This window comes from Carassius gibelio, chromosome B19 (assembly GCF_023724105.1).
Source record: "Carassius gibelio isolate Cgi1373 ecotype wild population from Czech Republic chromosome B19, carGib1.2-hapl.c, whole genome shotgun sequence".
Taxonomy (NCBI): domain Eukaryota; kingdom Metazoa; phylum Chordata; class Actinopteri; order Cypriniformes; family Cyprinidae; genus Carassius; species Carassius gibelio.
The window spans coordinates 10,677,229-10,694,615 of NC_068414.1; the positions used below are offsets into that span (position 1 = coordinate 10,677,229).

The following is a 17,387-nucleotide window of genomic DNA, read 5'->3' on the forward strand; positions in this document are numbered from 1 at the left end:
TCTGTAACCGTCACCTGTTAAAGCAGACACACAGTTAGCTCTGGGCGGCTAATACTCTATTGATTTGCTCTGTGAAAGAGTCCACCCAGCGTTTTAAAGCTTCAGACTGACACCTCTCAAAATCACTCACACACACACTTCAAAATCAAATCCTGTATCCATTTAGATCAGTTATAAAGTTGCATTTCTTTCTGTTCCAACAGTGTTTGAAAATGTTCAAAGACTAAAAACTAATTTGAATAAGTATGTTTATTTACTTACAAAAATTACAAAAATAAAGCATATTTACTCGTTACTTTCAAAAGAACATGCTAATAAAGTATACATGAAGTCACAGGCTGATCATGTTCAAACATATTTATTCCCGTTCAAGTTTAAACAAAATCCTGCGAGGACTTTAGCGATGGGATATGAGTTTTGCATCATTAATAATTCATGCAAAGATCAAAGTACAGCCGTCTTTAAACTAGTGATGTAGTCTAAATGTGTAATTATGATCTATAAGAAAATATATTCAAATGAAGGGAGATATGCACTAAACACTACACTCTTGATAACTTACAAACCAGACACAAACAATAATTTTATTTAATATACTATATACATTTTTGGGGGGTTGAAATCAAAGAAGAAAAAACTAACCAAAATAAGCTTTTTTCCCTTCATCATTTAATTGGACAAGAAATCCTGATTTACAAAGCTTTTGCAATATAAATGAAACTGTAAACTAAATAAAACTGTAAAGCTTTTGCAAACTAACTTTGGATCGCGTCACATTTATCCGAAACTAGGGGTGTAACGGTACGCAAAAATCACGGTTCGGTACGTACCTCGGTTTTAAAGTCACGGTTCGGTTCATTTTCGGTACAGTAAGGGAAAGAAATGCAAACATTAAACTGCAGGTTGTTTATTACTATACACTTTTTTTTTAATACTTTTAAATAAAATATATATCAAATAAAAAAAGAATAAGAAATAAAATACTGCTGCAAAGTTCTCCACTAAATAAAATACTCTGTCTCAAACCAATATCATATAATAAAATATAATGAAAAATATAACGGCAAAATAGACTATGTTTGACAGGTGCAATATTTGAAAATCGATAATTATTAATTTATTTTTTAAATTACATTTATGTCTGTATTTATGTCAACCTATAGACTTTCAAACATCAAAGTGTCATGAATTAATATGTATTTGTGTACAAAATGTCATATAAATATATTTTCCTATTCTATTTTGCCTGGAAACGCTTCCAACACGCTTGCGTGTAGCGTGAAAAATAGGCGTTGGTTTTATTTCTAGCATGCACGCGTTTTCCGCGCATCTCACGCAGGCAGTCTGCAAGCTCTAACCTGTTAACATGGGAGTCGAATTAAAAACATACACGCAATGCGGCTGAGACGCTTGCGCCATGCATCCAGTGTGTCGCCGTCCTTAGAATCAGCTGCAGGAAAGGATTTGCGCTGAACGCAGAGACTTCCGTCACTTAATATGTTCATCTGGAAACACAAAAATGTACCTATGTTCCGCGCACAAAATATTGCATTCCGTCATTAGGTACACACATGCACCGTACCGAAAGCCCTGTACCGAAACGGCCCGGTACGAATACACGTACCGTTACACCCCTATACGAAACTCATGCAAAAATTCAAATATTAAATGGAAAAAAATATATATATATTATGCGGTTAATGGCAATTTCACATTTTCAATTCTGTTTTGGAACTATCAGATTGGATTTTGTTACTGTTTTTAGTCATGTTCCTGCCAAAATGTAGTTTGTTTCCATTCCTTTCAGAGGCCTGGTTCATGCATTCCCCACAGAAACCAAACCTATGGCACTAACATTGATATCGTCAGGCTCAGCTACAGGAAAACTTTACATTGTAGCATATATTGTATGTATTTAGTACAATTTCTAGTTGATATACTAGTGGCCATAGTAAAACCTTGGTTTTGGTTGCCTATTATGTCAAGTCCGAGCCACTACATTTTCAAAGAGGACAAAATTTATTACACAACCCACAGAGTAGAACATCCGAGGACTGATCCTAGATCAGCGTTTTCCTCCGAGACGCTCGCAGCAGCGTCCGTGCCCAGATGTGACAGTTTTGTTCATTGTGCTCAGAGCTTTGGAGGTGAGCGCTGCTTTAGAAAGAGATCTGTGATTGTTTGCAGGGGTCCGGGGAGTGTCTCTGACCAGCTGGCATTGCCATCTTCATCCATTCTCATGCAACTCGCTATTCAAGCGCTGCCTGAGCAGCCGGCAGCTCGGTAAATGCCAAAATCTGCATCGCCTCCGAGCTCCAAAGAACACACAGGCAGTGAGCCTGCAGGGTTTAAACCCATGAGAGCGACACAGGAAGGGGAAGAGGATGAAAGGGAAATGAGAATGAAAGCCGAGATGATACAGACGGAACTGAATATTTGCTTTTTGTTGCGTAAAAAAAAGAATGTTTTGGCTGCGACCTGCTGCTGCCCTTCAAATACCAGTCAAGGTGACTGTGGTTCAGAGTCACGTCACATCAACACAAAACCCAGGAATTGATGCAACAAAGTGATTTTTTTTAACAGTGGGATGAAAGAGCAAATAAACTAATGAGCTTATTTAGATCAAGGCCGATTTGACACGCAACTGTCACAGCTCCTCTCAAAGATAGCGTGAGCTACCCTGCCGCTTCCAAAAGAATCAAAACCATTGATGCAAAACAGTGATTAAAATGCACATTTTGGTACTTTTTCTTCCATTTTTTATTTCTATTTTTTGCATCTGAATGTTGTGCTGGCATGCCCATGTAACCAGCGTGATCTCATTAGTATTCATACATGAAGCAGAGCATTTATTTTCCATTTGGATAGACCCTGATGGGTACATTCTATATACAAATATTTAAAAGTCCTTTGTTGAAGTTCATAGATTGTTGCACTTATGGAAAATGTGAACACTGAGTTTGTGCTTTTTATGATAAATAAGATTAATTAAATTTTCAATGCCATTAAATTGATTAAATGGGATTACAACATTGACCGTATTGTCATGAACTAAAATTTCAATTTGCGAAGGGCACACATGAAGGGCACAAAAAAGGTTCTTTTAGCAGATTTCTTCTTAATTTACTGAGAAGTCCTTTCTTTGAGATTGACCTGGACTCTGTCATCTACAGCACTGCTGGTGTCACAAAGCCAGCGATTGCAGTTCTGACCAGTCTTTTGTCAGCAGGATCCATCATTTTTATTTATTATTCATTATTTTTGTAGGAAGTGTTTTAAGAGCCATATATGTTGTATATTTAGATACATGGAACATCAGATGGCTTTTACCTGTAATGTCTGTACAATTTAGTGATGCAGTTTACTCCAGGGACAAAGAGAAATAATTGCTAGCATGGAGAGATCGTGATTGCACACAGTCTGAGTGCGCACAAGCAATATCGGATTGAGAGGACCGGCAGATCAGTTTTATAAGTTGTTTCTAGTTTTTTGTGATTTATACGACGGTGTTCTCATGTTACAATAAAGCGCTCGCCACATTTAAATGGGAATTATTAATTCAACTGACTATTTTTAATTTATTTTACAAAATGAGATTTAAAACGTATAAAAAATTAAATATGTCCTTTTATTATTGCTTTGAAAAAAAACTATGTTTCTTTTTGAAACTGACATATAACACTATAATAATATACTAATATAGCACTTGGATGTTTATTGCTCTTTTGTTGGTTTTAATTGCTTCTGTTGTCCTCATTTATAAGTCGCTATGGATAAAAGTGTCTGCAAAATAACACAATTTTAATATAATGTAAATAAAACTAAATTAAAATAAATATTTAACACAAATAAAATAAATCTCTTCATATAAACAAAATAAGGCTTTGTCTGTTCTCTTTTTCCATTTAAAATTAGAGCCAGGCAACCACTGCATTTTAATCACGATCCAAACAAAGATGCTGCATACATGCAACATGAGCAGTTTTTAATCTAGATTATATCATTTTCAAATTTGAAACAAAAAACAGAATGGTTTGACTTCAGTTTTGTGAAACTATACATAAAAAATATGTGCATGAAACAAGACGCAGATTCACTTTCTGGCAGCAGGTGGCACTTAAAGCGTTTCCTTGGTTACTGCCGTAAACAAAGCAGCATTAATGTTACGGAGGAGAGTCAGAGTCGTTCGGATCCAAATGCAGAGCTTTATTTAAGAATGGTCAAACAGGCAGAAATCAGGAATGGCGTCAGGTGTGTCAGGAATAACCAGAGTCGAAACCAGAAACAAGCATAGAATCATAGAATAAGAGTCGGAATACACAGTCCAAAGATCAAACACAGGAATGACAAACACAGGGAGAAATGCTTGGAAATGTTAGACAGGCTAAACAAGACTTTGCAAACTGGTGGAGTGAGTGTGCTGCTTATGTGTGTGTGTTAGCTGAAATGAGGTGCAGGTGTGCAATCAATACCAGGAATGAGGCAGGATGGGAAATGGAGTTCTTGAATGAGTCCTGAGTGGAGGGCCCTCTACTGAAGATCATGGGCACTCCAGCTAATGATCATGACAATTAATATGCATCATATACAGGCAAGATGAAAAGAAGAAGAAGAAAATTGTGTGATTTGATTAGCATCTTTTTATTGGCTACTAAAGTGTCGTTAAAATATCAATTTAAATAGTGGGCATACTCCGTTACGAACTGTGATTTAAATGTAACGAAGTAGACTATTTTGCTTAATTTGTTAAAGTACATATCTAAATTTATACTCAAAAGTAAAATACCCCCCAAAAAACTATTTAATTACAATAATGTGAGTAGTTGTAATCCGTTTCCTCCACCACTGCCCAGCACTACATACATGTATGTTTTTATGTATACAGTATGCATAAATATTATATCTGTGGGTGTATTTCAATACAAATAGTAAAAAAACAGCAGTGGCATCAGGCTGATGAAACCCAGAGGACAGCAGGGGCAGATTGTTGATTTTGGAGTTTAAGAAGGGATTTTAAGGAAGCGGATGAGGAAATGAAGTTGAAACCAGCCCTGGCTTCCCCGTGCCTCTGTGTGTGTTTGATAAGATCGTGTGCTGGGCCCGCGGGTCTGGCTCTCGGCAGGGTGATGGAAATGCAGCGCTGCTCCTAATCTCCTAATGTATGTTCCTTCGTCCTTGGCCGGGGCACATGGGAGAAAGATGGGGCCTTATCAGCGTTTATGAATTTATGGAAAATATTTCTGCACTGACAGTTTTCAGCCCCCTCTCTCTCTTGATTTCCCTCCGTCGTTCTCTCACCCACCCACTCGCTCGCTTTCTCTCGCACTTTCCTCTAGCGCTCCCGACCAACTTCATACGAGTTTCAGCGGAGGACGGGAATCTTGGCAAAGTGGTTGGCAGGAGTTACTCTGTATCGGAGGGCTGTTGCTAGAATTAAGGCCACATACGTTGACAAGCCAATGACGTTGAAATAAAGTCTATTTATACACACACTTTTACATGAAATGAGTTCTTTGCCACACTGAACTGAGCAAGATATGACAAGAAAACATGGTAAAGTTAATGAGCTAATGACTGAACTTTAAACAAGGACACTCTTAATATAATTTATGTTCTCGGTTGTTATTGATGTTATTATCAGGGTTAATTAAAGAATCTACCGGCGACACTGATGTTGTCTACCTGTCAAGTTGTTAGTAGACATTACGTTGTGCTAATAATCTGCATGCCATGTCATCTCTCATGGCTTATTTGTACCTGGGTGCATTTTTTTGCGAGACATGACATATCCCTGCAGTTTCCAAAAGAAACGGACACTAGAGGCAGTAAAACTCTGACACCTTTTATTCCTTTTCACACAAATATACATAGTTTTGATTAGTAAAGAGTAATTTTCGCACAATTACTTGAAGAATATCATGTTATGATGTCAAGACAATATTAATATGCTGGGAGATTTGAAAACTGATGCGTTTGAATGTTAGCTTCGCATATACCCAGCTTCGTATCTATTGGTTTTCATAGAGAGTAGGTTTGTTCGGTAAGCTCACGGAGCACAGAGAGGCAAGGAGCTCCAGACTGAATCCAGTGTAACCACTGTTCAACAGAGCAGTTCAAATCTGCATATAATGAAGTTCAAATAGCACGGTTGAATCAACAAATGTGTTTTTATATTGCATTTGTTAACACTATAAGGTAGGTTTAGGGTTGGGTTTGGTGTAGGGCATATTTTGTCTTAAAGTGTTGACACTTACATTCGGAATCTATGAGGCAAGTGTCTTGAAGTGTTAAAATCTGAAATGTGCAGTTTAAATATTTTTTATTTGAATGTTTCTGCATTATATGAGTGGCTTTGGTATTGGTACTCTGTATCGGCAAGTAACAAAAATAAAAGCATCAGTATTTGCCGAGTACTGTAAAAAGTGGTATCGGTGCATCCCTATTATTTATTTATTTATTTAATTGATCACACTTTATATATATATAATAATCTTTAAAGGGATTGCCCACCCCAACATTAAACATAATTTATCATTTATTTAATCTCATGTCCTAAACACGCATGACTCTCTTTGTTCTGTGGTACACAAACAAAGCTATTTTGAAGAATGTTATTATCTAAGGTTTGTACAAAAAAAAAAAAAAAAATACAATGGAAGTCAGTGGGGACTGAAACTGTTTAGTTATTAGCGCTTTTCAAAATATCCTCAGTATGACATTATGACATTAAGATGAGTAAATGATTATTAAATGATGGAATTTACATTGATTTATTTTTTGGAATACCCCCTAAAGTCGTTCTGAACTCAGAATGCTCTTTTACCAGATTCCTGTCATGTTTAGGTTACTGCGTTACACTGTTTCATTATATAAAGTGTTATCAGTAAATAAGGAACAGTCAGATTTCCAGCAGCGCTCTGCCACGATTCATTTGCCTGACCTCCCATCTCTCCTCCGCCACCTGTCAGGGCCTGAAAATGGGCTCCAGAAAAACGAGTGTGTGAAATTTCATTTGGGTCATGGTCCCTGGCGCTCACACCCTTCATCTGAGAGGAGGCAGGCTCCTACATGCACCGCCAGAGGAAGGAGGGGGAGAGGGAAATTAATAACTTCTGAGAAATGGACCCAGAGCCTCCAGGAAGCTCAGCCATGATTACAGCAGCATGTGTGGCGGGTGCGAGCCGAGCTGGGATTGTATGTTAGAGGTGTTTGTAGGGTTCAGACATTATTATTTCAGACTTTGAAGTTTATCAAGCCATACCGGCCAATGAAAGATCTTGGGTTCTGAACATTCTAATTTGGATGTCTGAAACAGTAAAAAAAAAAAAAAAAAAATTAAACAGGTTAACAATATATTATTCACAGAAAGTGCCAGCTCTGGAATAAACAATGACATATATTTCAATATTTACAATATTCTAATTATATTCTTTAAAAAATCTAACTACCTTTCTAATCTTTTTATATTCTATTTTCTTTTCATTTATTATGCAATTGTATATGTTTGTGTGTGTGTATGTGTAAAGACCTCTAACTAGCTTGCTCTATTCTTTCATTTTTTATTTTTTATTCTATCTGTTTTCTTTTCATTTATTATATTAGTTAAAATCCCATGCTACGTGTACTGTGTTAACCTAACTGAGACTTGTTATAGCACTTATATATCATTGCTCTTTTTGTTGTTTTTGATTGCTTCCACTGTCTTCATCTGTAAGTCGCTTTGGATAAAAGCGTCTGCTAAATGAATAAATGTAAATAAATGTAAATATATTTAAAGTCAATAAAAAAATAAAAAAATAAAAAAATAAATAAATTATTTTTCCATAACGGGGCATACTTGAAACAGGAATTCCAAACAGTGATGTCTTTTTTTGGTAACACTTTATTTTAAGGTGTCCTTGTTGCATGTCAGATGTACTTACTATAATAATAACAACAACACTTAATTATGCATAATTACGTGCAAAAAACTCTAAGCCAAACACTAATGCTAAACCTAACCATATAGTAAGTACATGTAGTTTATTAATCTTACTCAGTACTTAATCGAAAATGGCACTGTAAAGAGGACACCTTAAAATAAAGTGTAACCTCTTTTTTTATTTGCTGTTATCATACAGTTATCCACATACTCAATTCTGGTTGGTAATTTGTTTCCTATCAATATGAGATAAAATATAAATAACAGATGCAACATAAAGCATTATCTGGTAACTCTTTAGAATAATGTTTCTTGATACTGCGTAACTAATAAGGAATTATTGAAAAACTAACAGGTGATTATTCATTAAGATTTAACTCACTACTGTTAACTACTAAGGAAGACGTGTTAACTAATCAGTATGTAATATAATTTTATGATTGTGTTACACAACAGTTAGCTAATCAGTAACTCATATATTCTGTCATACCTCCTGAAGAACTACTATTAATTATCTACTAATTAAGTTCCAAGAAATATAACTGAAATAACTACTACTGAACAGTTTTACGCAAATAGTCACTATAATAATCAAGTTGTGGACCACATATCAAGTACTTGAGTACAAGTACAGATGCGTCAATAGAATACTTCAGTAAAAATACAAGTAGGCCTATTCATTTTCAAAATTACTTGAGTAAAAGGACAAGTATAAAGTATTACTACAGTAACAACTCTGTTGCATACCACTTATTAGCCTATAATGGAAATGAAATATGCATTTTGCATATTTTAGCATTTGTGTTTGTTTTTACGGTAAATGTTTAACTTTTGATTATAAAATGTTTGTTAAAATAGTTTAAATATGGGCAGTGTACATGTTAAAATGAAAAAAAAAAATGCTATATTAATAAATGTTCTCAACAGAAATAAAGATCTTAAACAAGTTGTCATGTATTTTACAAAGTTTATGATTACTTTTATAGGTTTTTTTAGAGTGCGTTTGATTTTATTCAAAATTATGTAGTAATTATTATTTACTAATAGGTTCACTTTAGAATACTGTTTCAGGTTCCAAGTAATTCCTGCAAAATTATCTGGTAAGTCTTTATTAATTACTAAAGGCTTCACTATAATTTCAGTTTAGAATAGGCCTAATGTTTCAGGTGCGAAGTACGGAACCCATTAGAAATTAATAAATAATTATCAAATAATTCTGCAGGACCTATGTTCTCACTTTAGAATACTGTTTCAGGTTCTAATAATAGTTTATTCATTTTTAATGGGTTCCCAATATTTACACTTGAAAATGGTAGAAGGTAAGTTATGGCAAGGCACTGGAGTCATGGTGGGGTTCCTACCAGAAGCCAATTTCTTACAAAACACACTCACAAAACAATTCACTACACAGACAAATCCTCTATAAAATGTATTGCATTTATTAATATTGCATTTTCATACTACTACTACTTTCGCTACATTTATATGAAAGGGTCACAATTCAATGTAATTGCGTATAACTGTTAATTAGTAGTTAGTTACTTCATAGTTATTTTTTTCTAAACTTAATTAGTAGATAATTAATAGTAGTTCTTCAGGAGGTATGACAGATTACATTAGTTATTGATTAGCTAACTGTTACTTAACACAATCATAAAACTGTATTACATACTGATTATTTGACATATCTTACTTAGTAGTTAACAGTAGTGAGTTAGTTCTTCAATAATTCCTTAATAGTTATGCAGTAAGAAACAGTATTCTGAAGTGTTACCCATTAACTAAATTAAATCTTTTAAATTTGAAAATTCAAAAGATAAAATTACTCTATGGAAATACATATAAGCTGAAACTGAACTAAAACTTGATTACACATTAATAATAATAATAATGATGATGATAAAAGCATTTAACAAAATTCACACCATTTTTATTAAATATATATATATATATATATATATATATATATATATATATATATATATATATATATATATATATATATATATATATATATAAAATGTAAAGCTAATTCAAAATATTAATAACTATAATAGATTATATAAACGAAAATAGTATTTTTTATTTTTATTTAAAAAAAAATAATAAGTGAAAGAACATGTATGTATTTCTTTCTAAAATAAATAAGAGTAGATTTTCATTCAGTGTTGACTTTAAGCATGAAAAACTACATTAGGTTTGTTAGTTTACTTTATCTGAGCAACACACCAAATTATAACTGATCACAAATTTGGAGGAAACTGTATAAGTTTTGCACCCAATTTCTATTCAGAATGCTGCATCCAAAGTTGCTAAAATTGCCAGTATAGGTAAAAGTTTTATTCTGTTGCTGTGAGTTCTCCCAGGATGCAACACTTTTTTCATTTGTGACTGTCATAGCGATTCACCGCAGGCACTGATGCTCATTCAGACCCTGATCTGCATAAAGACTGTCAGATGGACTTTTGATTTAAGAAGCTTCTTTTATCCTCTGTTCTCTTTAAGCCGCAGCTCTAAAGTCCGTTCCATAAGAGCGCCCATGCATACAAACCTGACACTCAGTCTAAAAACAAGCGCTCATGTTCTCTTCTGGACGATGGAGCTGCAAACTTGTTCTTCATTGGGTTGTTGTTTGAAACAGTCAAGCGTAAGAAACAACATGCTTTAAATTTCAAATGCAGATGGAGGGCAGCTGTTGACCTTCGATGGGAGTTATTTGCAATGGACTTCAGTAATAAAAAAGTTTTCATTACTGGACCCATATGTGCCTTTTTTTGTTTTGTTTTTTTAGTTCATGCTCAATTTCTGGTTGGACATATACCTTTATGCTACCATGTAAAATGTGGAACGTGAATATGTTGAGTGTAAACAATATTATGGTATAAAATATGGCATTTGGTATAAAATACAGGGTAAAATATCCGTGAAGTAAATGTTTTATCATGTTTATGTCATAATATATTTCACAGTTTTCTATTACAAATCAATCTTGTAATGGGTTTAGTGCTTAAACACATGCTTTCTTGACTTCTAGCTAGATTTGCCTTATAACACCCTTACATAAAAAAAATAAAAATAAATAAATAAATAAATAAAAAATTATTACACATGTACAATCGTGTTAAAATCACACATTTCACATGAGTTTCACATGTGTTTCACATATTTTTCATGTGATTTTCAACATGTTGTTTATGCGTTTTCTCTGTAAAGAAAAGATTCAAACCTCCGCCACCCGGCATGGGAGGCAGTTGTGCTAAGAAATACACTAAAGTTTTCCAGCTCCCTTCTTCAGGCCAAAAGAGTGAAGTTTGCATATATAGCTCATACTAGCTCTCCTTCAATACACTCACTCCAATCCGGGTCATGGCACCAGTGTGCTACCTGCACCACTCTCAGAGGCATGCGGTGGCATTGAAAACAATTGCAGACCTAAACAGATCTAGAACACCTCTTGAGACCAAGAAAGTTAAGTTGTTTTTGTTCATAATGTATAGCTTTTTCTAGCTGCTCTCACATCTATCAGGGTCACGGCACCAATCTGTTATACAAGGACTGTGTAATTTGTCATCAAAAAGGATTGGCATCCTTATTTTGGTTTCTTTAACTTTGCTTGTCTGTTTTTGCACTCTGGCTCATCGAGTCTCTGTGGGTTCTGGTGCCATTTTAAAATTAATAAATTGATGTTTTTCAGTTGATAAAAAGGAAAAGCTGAACAGACGCCTTCCTGACTGATGTTATAACAACTATAGGTTGATTTTTATGAATTGCAAAAATAAAACAAGAATCGAAAGACTCAGAATCATTGTAAATGTCTGCCACCTGTTATGGCAATTGAAAACTCTGAAATGGAACAAACACCATTCAAGTTAGATATGCTGTTGTGCATATTAAATGAAAAGACATCGAGCAATCAAAATCATTTTACCAGCACTGAGACGCAACACTCAGTATTTTGTGTTTGTTGTGTTGTATCTGTGAGACATTTGTTAGATTTCTTTAATCTATACCTGTTGATTTTTCGCTGTATGTAATGCTGTTTTTGTGGTATTCCTGGTGGCAGACACTAGAGGTTTTATATCTGTGTCAGCTTGATTAATAATGTTGGAGTACCCAAGCAGAGCTGCCATCATCACTGCACTGATTGCACCTGCTTTATACTACATTAGCCACAGTGAACTCTGCCCTGCCCCAACGCCACTGCAATCATTTATGCTCACTGTGTATAATTGTGAGCTTAGCTAGAGCTGCATCCCAGCCGTCCAACACAAAGGTTGATGTGTAACTTATAGGCTATATATGTGTATTAGTGTTGAGGATTTTTCAGTGACTCTTTCTGAAGGTTACATTATTACACCCAATATCTGCCAAAAAGTGACTCTACAAATAAGTGAGTTGTTGCATAGTTCACTCAACTGTTTTGTTCAGAAAGTCTGATTAGTTAAGGAATGATACAGCATTTATGTGCACTGCTTGGACACATGCAGTGGTTGATTCTTTTTTATCTAGTGCTAAGTAAATGAAGAAATTAACAATCTCTCTCTCCCTGTCTCTCTCCAGGCTCCTACATGCTGGTGAACTCTTCTCAGTATGGTGCAGGACAGCGGGCTCAGCTCATGTTACGTCCGCTGAGTGAGAACGACACACACTGTGTGCAGTTCAGTTATTTTCTGTACAGCCGAGACGGACACAGTCCCGGGGTCCTAACCGTGTATGTGCGTGTAAACGGCGGCTCGCGGGGAAATGCGGTGTGGAATGTGTCCGGATCTCAGGGTCGGCAGTGGCATCAGGTGGAGCTGGCCGTCAGCACCTTCTGGCCCAGCGAGTACCAGGTGAGACCAGTGTCCAGTGTCTTTACTGAAACTTTTGATCAATGTAATGTATTCTTGCTAAATAAATGTTTTGATATATTAATAACTAACTGACCTCAAACTTTTGAAAATGTTACAAAAGCACTGTAATAAATGTTAGCCATTCCTTGACCATAAGAAACTGGCTGTTTTTTGCAACTGTACCTTCAAGAGCATGTATGTAAATTATATCTGTTGCAATTGGCAAACCTTCCTAATAGTTTAGGTGCAGTTGCTTAATATTTGGTTTTATTTATTTATATAAAACATAGGTGGTCACATGTTAATGTGCTTATGCTTGCAAAAAATGATACAATGCATTTAATTTATGGCAACATTTTTTATTCACCGCCAACAGTTTTTAGTTAGTTACCCTTTGGTTAATAAACATGCCACTAAAAAGTTGTCAAACCTGTAAAAGTCCATCACTCTTACAGTACTTGCTTCTGATTTCAATATATAGCAAATAAAAAATAAAATAAAAATAAACAAAAATAAATAAATACATTTCTGTTTTAGTTTTGATATATTGTTAGGGAGGCTCGGAAAGAGATCTTTATATTGTGTAATATAGTACAATAAACTCTTATTTCAAAATAGCAACTAAAATCATGTTTTCCATGGGTTATACCTTTTACATGTTGACATTTACAGTAAGAGTGGGTATATACATCATTTCCTGTAATTTCCTGCTCCTGTATATACAGTCTGTGCTTATAAGTTTACACACACCTCGCAGAATGTGCAAAATGTTAATAATTGAAACAAATTAAGATGGTTCATAAAAAATGGGAAGTATTTTTTTATTTTATTTATTTATTTTATTTATTTTATGTAGTACTGTTATGAATAAGCTATTTCACATAACAGCTGTTTATATATACTCCACAAGATTTATAAAAATGACCCTATTCAAAAGTTTACATACCCTTGAATCCTAATACTTTCCTGGATGATCCTCATGTTTTTATATTTTGTGTTAGTTTGTGATAGAGATAGAGTCCATTGTTGGTCATGCACAGTTTAACTGCCTGCTGTTCTTCAGAAAAATCCCCCAGCTACTGCACATTCTTTGGTTTTCCAGCATCTTCTGCATATTTGAAAAGTGACTGTATCTATATACCTTCAAACGAATTATTATTATTTTTTTTTTCCAACACTAAATAGTCTATTATCTTCAGCTCTTGGCTCTGGTCAGAGGGTGTGTTATTGAGTCACTTGTTCCTCTGATGTTTAGCGCACAAAACACTGTCACCTTGTTAAAGGCTATGATTAATAACTCGCCCCTCATTTGCTCTCCAAAAAAGCCTATAATGACTGGTAAGCTGAGTATGTGTGTGCGTATGTGAGCACAGAGTCAATTGACCCCCACTTGTGTGTGTGTGACCCGTTTGAAAGAGGAGGTCCAGTGTGGTTTCCATAACCCTGACCCGTATCGCTCCTCTCTCCATAAATCAGACCAGCTTTAATGAGATTACAGCCCTGCCACGATCAATGCGTGCACACACACACACACACACACACACACACACACACACACACACACACACACACACACACACACACACACACACACACAGTCACAGTGCACAACAGGGTTCCCAGACAGACAATGTGAAGAAATGATCTTAGCCCTCTGTTTCTGTTGCTCGCTCTCCGTCTCATTTTTTCCTCTGTGGAGAATGGTGTCTGGTTTGTTCAGACGTGCTGTGGTGGAATACGCATGGAATTTGGGAAATTCAAGGTGTTTGCTTATGTGTGCGAGGCCTGTTAGTCAACTGTAGTTAGCTTGTAGTAATTGCCTGCAGTTATTTATGACAATGTAATTCATAATATGTAAGCGTGTGATGAATGTTGTGTATAATTGTGTACGGGAATATGGACAGATACAAATGCACATGAAGACATGGATAAATTACTGCATTTGTATTGTCAAGAGCAGATAATGAGGCAGCAGAGCTGAGGAATAACAAACTCTGTAGTGAGCTGCCTACATAGAGAGACGTTTAAAGCGTCGCAGGTGCAGCGGCAATACTGAGGCTGCTCTAAAATGTAGGCAGATGGCAATCTGAAGGCCATTATTTCACATCAAACGCTTCACAAAAAAGTGAAACATACCACTGACGGATAGACCTTTCTAACCAGAAGCTGAAGGGAACATGCATGAGGCTGAAAGAAACACAAATTCACACTTTTAAACAGCTTTCAGCAATGCTGGCAAACACACACACACAAATAAAATAAATAAATGTTTAATTAAAGCCACAGTCATTTACGGTTGTTTGTATGGGTGGATTTGATCTTGAAAGGGCAGCAGCAAAGAAACTGGTAATTAAATTGAGATCAAATGCACAAATGATATTTGTATTTTTAAAGTATTATTTATTATTACAGGTTTGCATAATAAGGCTGGTATTCCACTATGCGTTTTTGTTTATTGATATGATGCATCTTGTTTTGTTTGAATGTAACAGGTAAAAAACATCTGTTGTATTAATTATTATTGGTTCTCTGTATTAATAATAGCTACCATAGTTATCCAGTTATTTATTTATTTGTTGCTTAATTTTGTGGCAACCATGATACATTTATACAGGGTTATTTGATGAATAAAGTCCCTATATACATCATGTATTCGAAATAGAAATATTTTGTAAAAAAACATTTTCAACTGATAATAATTAGAATTGTTTATTAAGCAGCAAATCAGCATATACAAATTTATTTCTAAAGGATAATTTCAAAATTCAGCTTTGATCACAGTAATAAATGGCATATTACAATACATTTACATAGAAAACAGGTATATTAAATTGTAATACTATTTAACAATATCGAACAAATAAATTGATAAGAGAGGTGAGGACAGCGGTAAGAGGCTTCTTTCAAAAACATTTCAATATTTGACTGGTGATGTACTTCCATATTTCACCCTCTTTTTCCTCCATGCATTCCTTCTGTTATCAGTGTTGGTTTGGCTTGTTTGTTCTCTCTCAGTTATGGCTCACGGGTCACTGGAAACCTCTTGGGCAGCTACACCCGGCTCACACAGATTAAATCAACTCACGTTTGCTCCCTTTGGGTGACAGTGCAGGAAAGAGAGAGGGCATGAGTGCTACATGAGTACCCGAGTGGGTGTGTAGATATGAGATCAGCAGTCAGGCCCACTGGGCGGCAGCTTATATCTTATACCTATTAAGGATGTAATTTCCCCTCCTCCTTATCCTACCTGGGAAAACACAAAGGATCTGGATCATTCGGCTCCAGAACACAATGTCACCATTAAGACTGGTGTTGAGTTCTCCTTATGAGGCTTATATGACAAATTTGTGAAACCAATTTGAACAGTTAGCTTGCCAACTCTATGGACATCAGGCTTCTCGAAGCTGGCTGCGTACATGCTTTGCTTTAACTTAGAGGTTCCTAAAATTTTTATAAATCAAGTTCCCTTTAGAGGGATATCACTTCTGATAGACATCCCAACCAGCATGTGACGAGGCTACTGGATGAGACTAGTTTTTCGAAAGTTTAGCAGTACTATATTTTAAATTTTTTTTTTTTTTTTTGTTAATAAAAGTCTGTTATTTAAAGCTTGTGCAAATAAAGATATAATTACATAAACATGTTTTTCAAATCTGGCATAACAGAATGTGAGAAGAACCAAGCTAGCAGACAAATATCACAAATCACAAAGAGATATGTTTTCTATTACTTGGAGTAATATGACACCACACTAACTAAACCTAAACTAAACAATTTTTTGAATCATGCTGAATTGAATCTTACTTTTAGAAAGTAATAGCAGGAACAAAATGCAAGCAAAGTAATTGAAACATAACTTGGACACGTAACTGAGCTTGCTAAAACTCCACAAGTCCACATCTTTAGTATGGTAATTAGTTTTAAATTTGGTGCGATCCAGCCTTGATGTTTAAACTCACATACAAACATAACATTTCATCTGTGGATCTTTTTTTTTTTTTTTTTCGTCACGAGCCACAGATGCATGTGAAGAGAGTAGTCTGCAAAATTAGTATTTGTGAAGAAGGATCAAAAAAGGTTCACAAACCAGGACTGATTCTCAGTCATCCAGAGTCCAATGCCAATGTAGGTCGATGTGCTGCCCACAAGGCCTACTTTAGTTTAGAAATCTGAACTGGTACATTTTTATGCAGATGCAAAATTTCTAGCTATTTTTAGAAATGAGGGGGAATTGTGATTAGTTGTAAGTGCATCTGGATAAAAGTGCTTGAACAGTGAAAGCCTAGTTACCATATAGATTCCTCTGAAGTGTTCAGGATCATAGACTTCTTTCCTGAGAGCCAGCTGTATTCAAGGCTCTTGAGCCACACTGGGGTACCCCAGGGAACTGTCCTGGGCCCCTTTATGTTCATCCTATATGCAATGGATTTCCAGTATCCACCCCAGATGCATTGATGGTTGATTTCTTGAGCATCAGGAGACTAGTCATTATGCAGGGAGAACACGTGTTCCAAACAGAAGACTGTGATGGACAGACAACATAACTGAAGTGTTGGATAAAGGTCAGCGCAGAATCCTTTTCTTGAGGGATTTCATTGTGTTTCTGAAGGTTAGAACAGAACTGAATGTTTTCA

At 35.4% G+C, this 17,387-nt stretch overlaps 1 protein-coding gene across 8 annotated transcripts in view; it reads left to right on the plus strand.

The window, feature by feature from the left end:
* LOC127979265 (receptor-type tyrosine-protein phosphatase U) overlaps positions 1-17,387 on the plus strand; it is a 208,393-nt gene that overhangs the window by 77,767 nt on the left and 113,239 nt on the right. For all 8 annotated transcript variants that reach the window (XM_052584594.1, XM_052584596.1, XM_052584598.1 and 5 more), the window contains exon 3: positions 12,482-12,753. In XM_052584594.1, the coding sequence (XP_052440554.1) occupies positions 12,482-12,753 (272 nt within the window). The remainder of the gene's footprint in view (positions 1-12,481; positions 12,754-17,387) is intronic.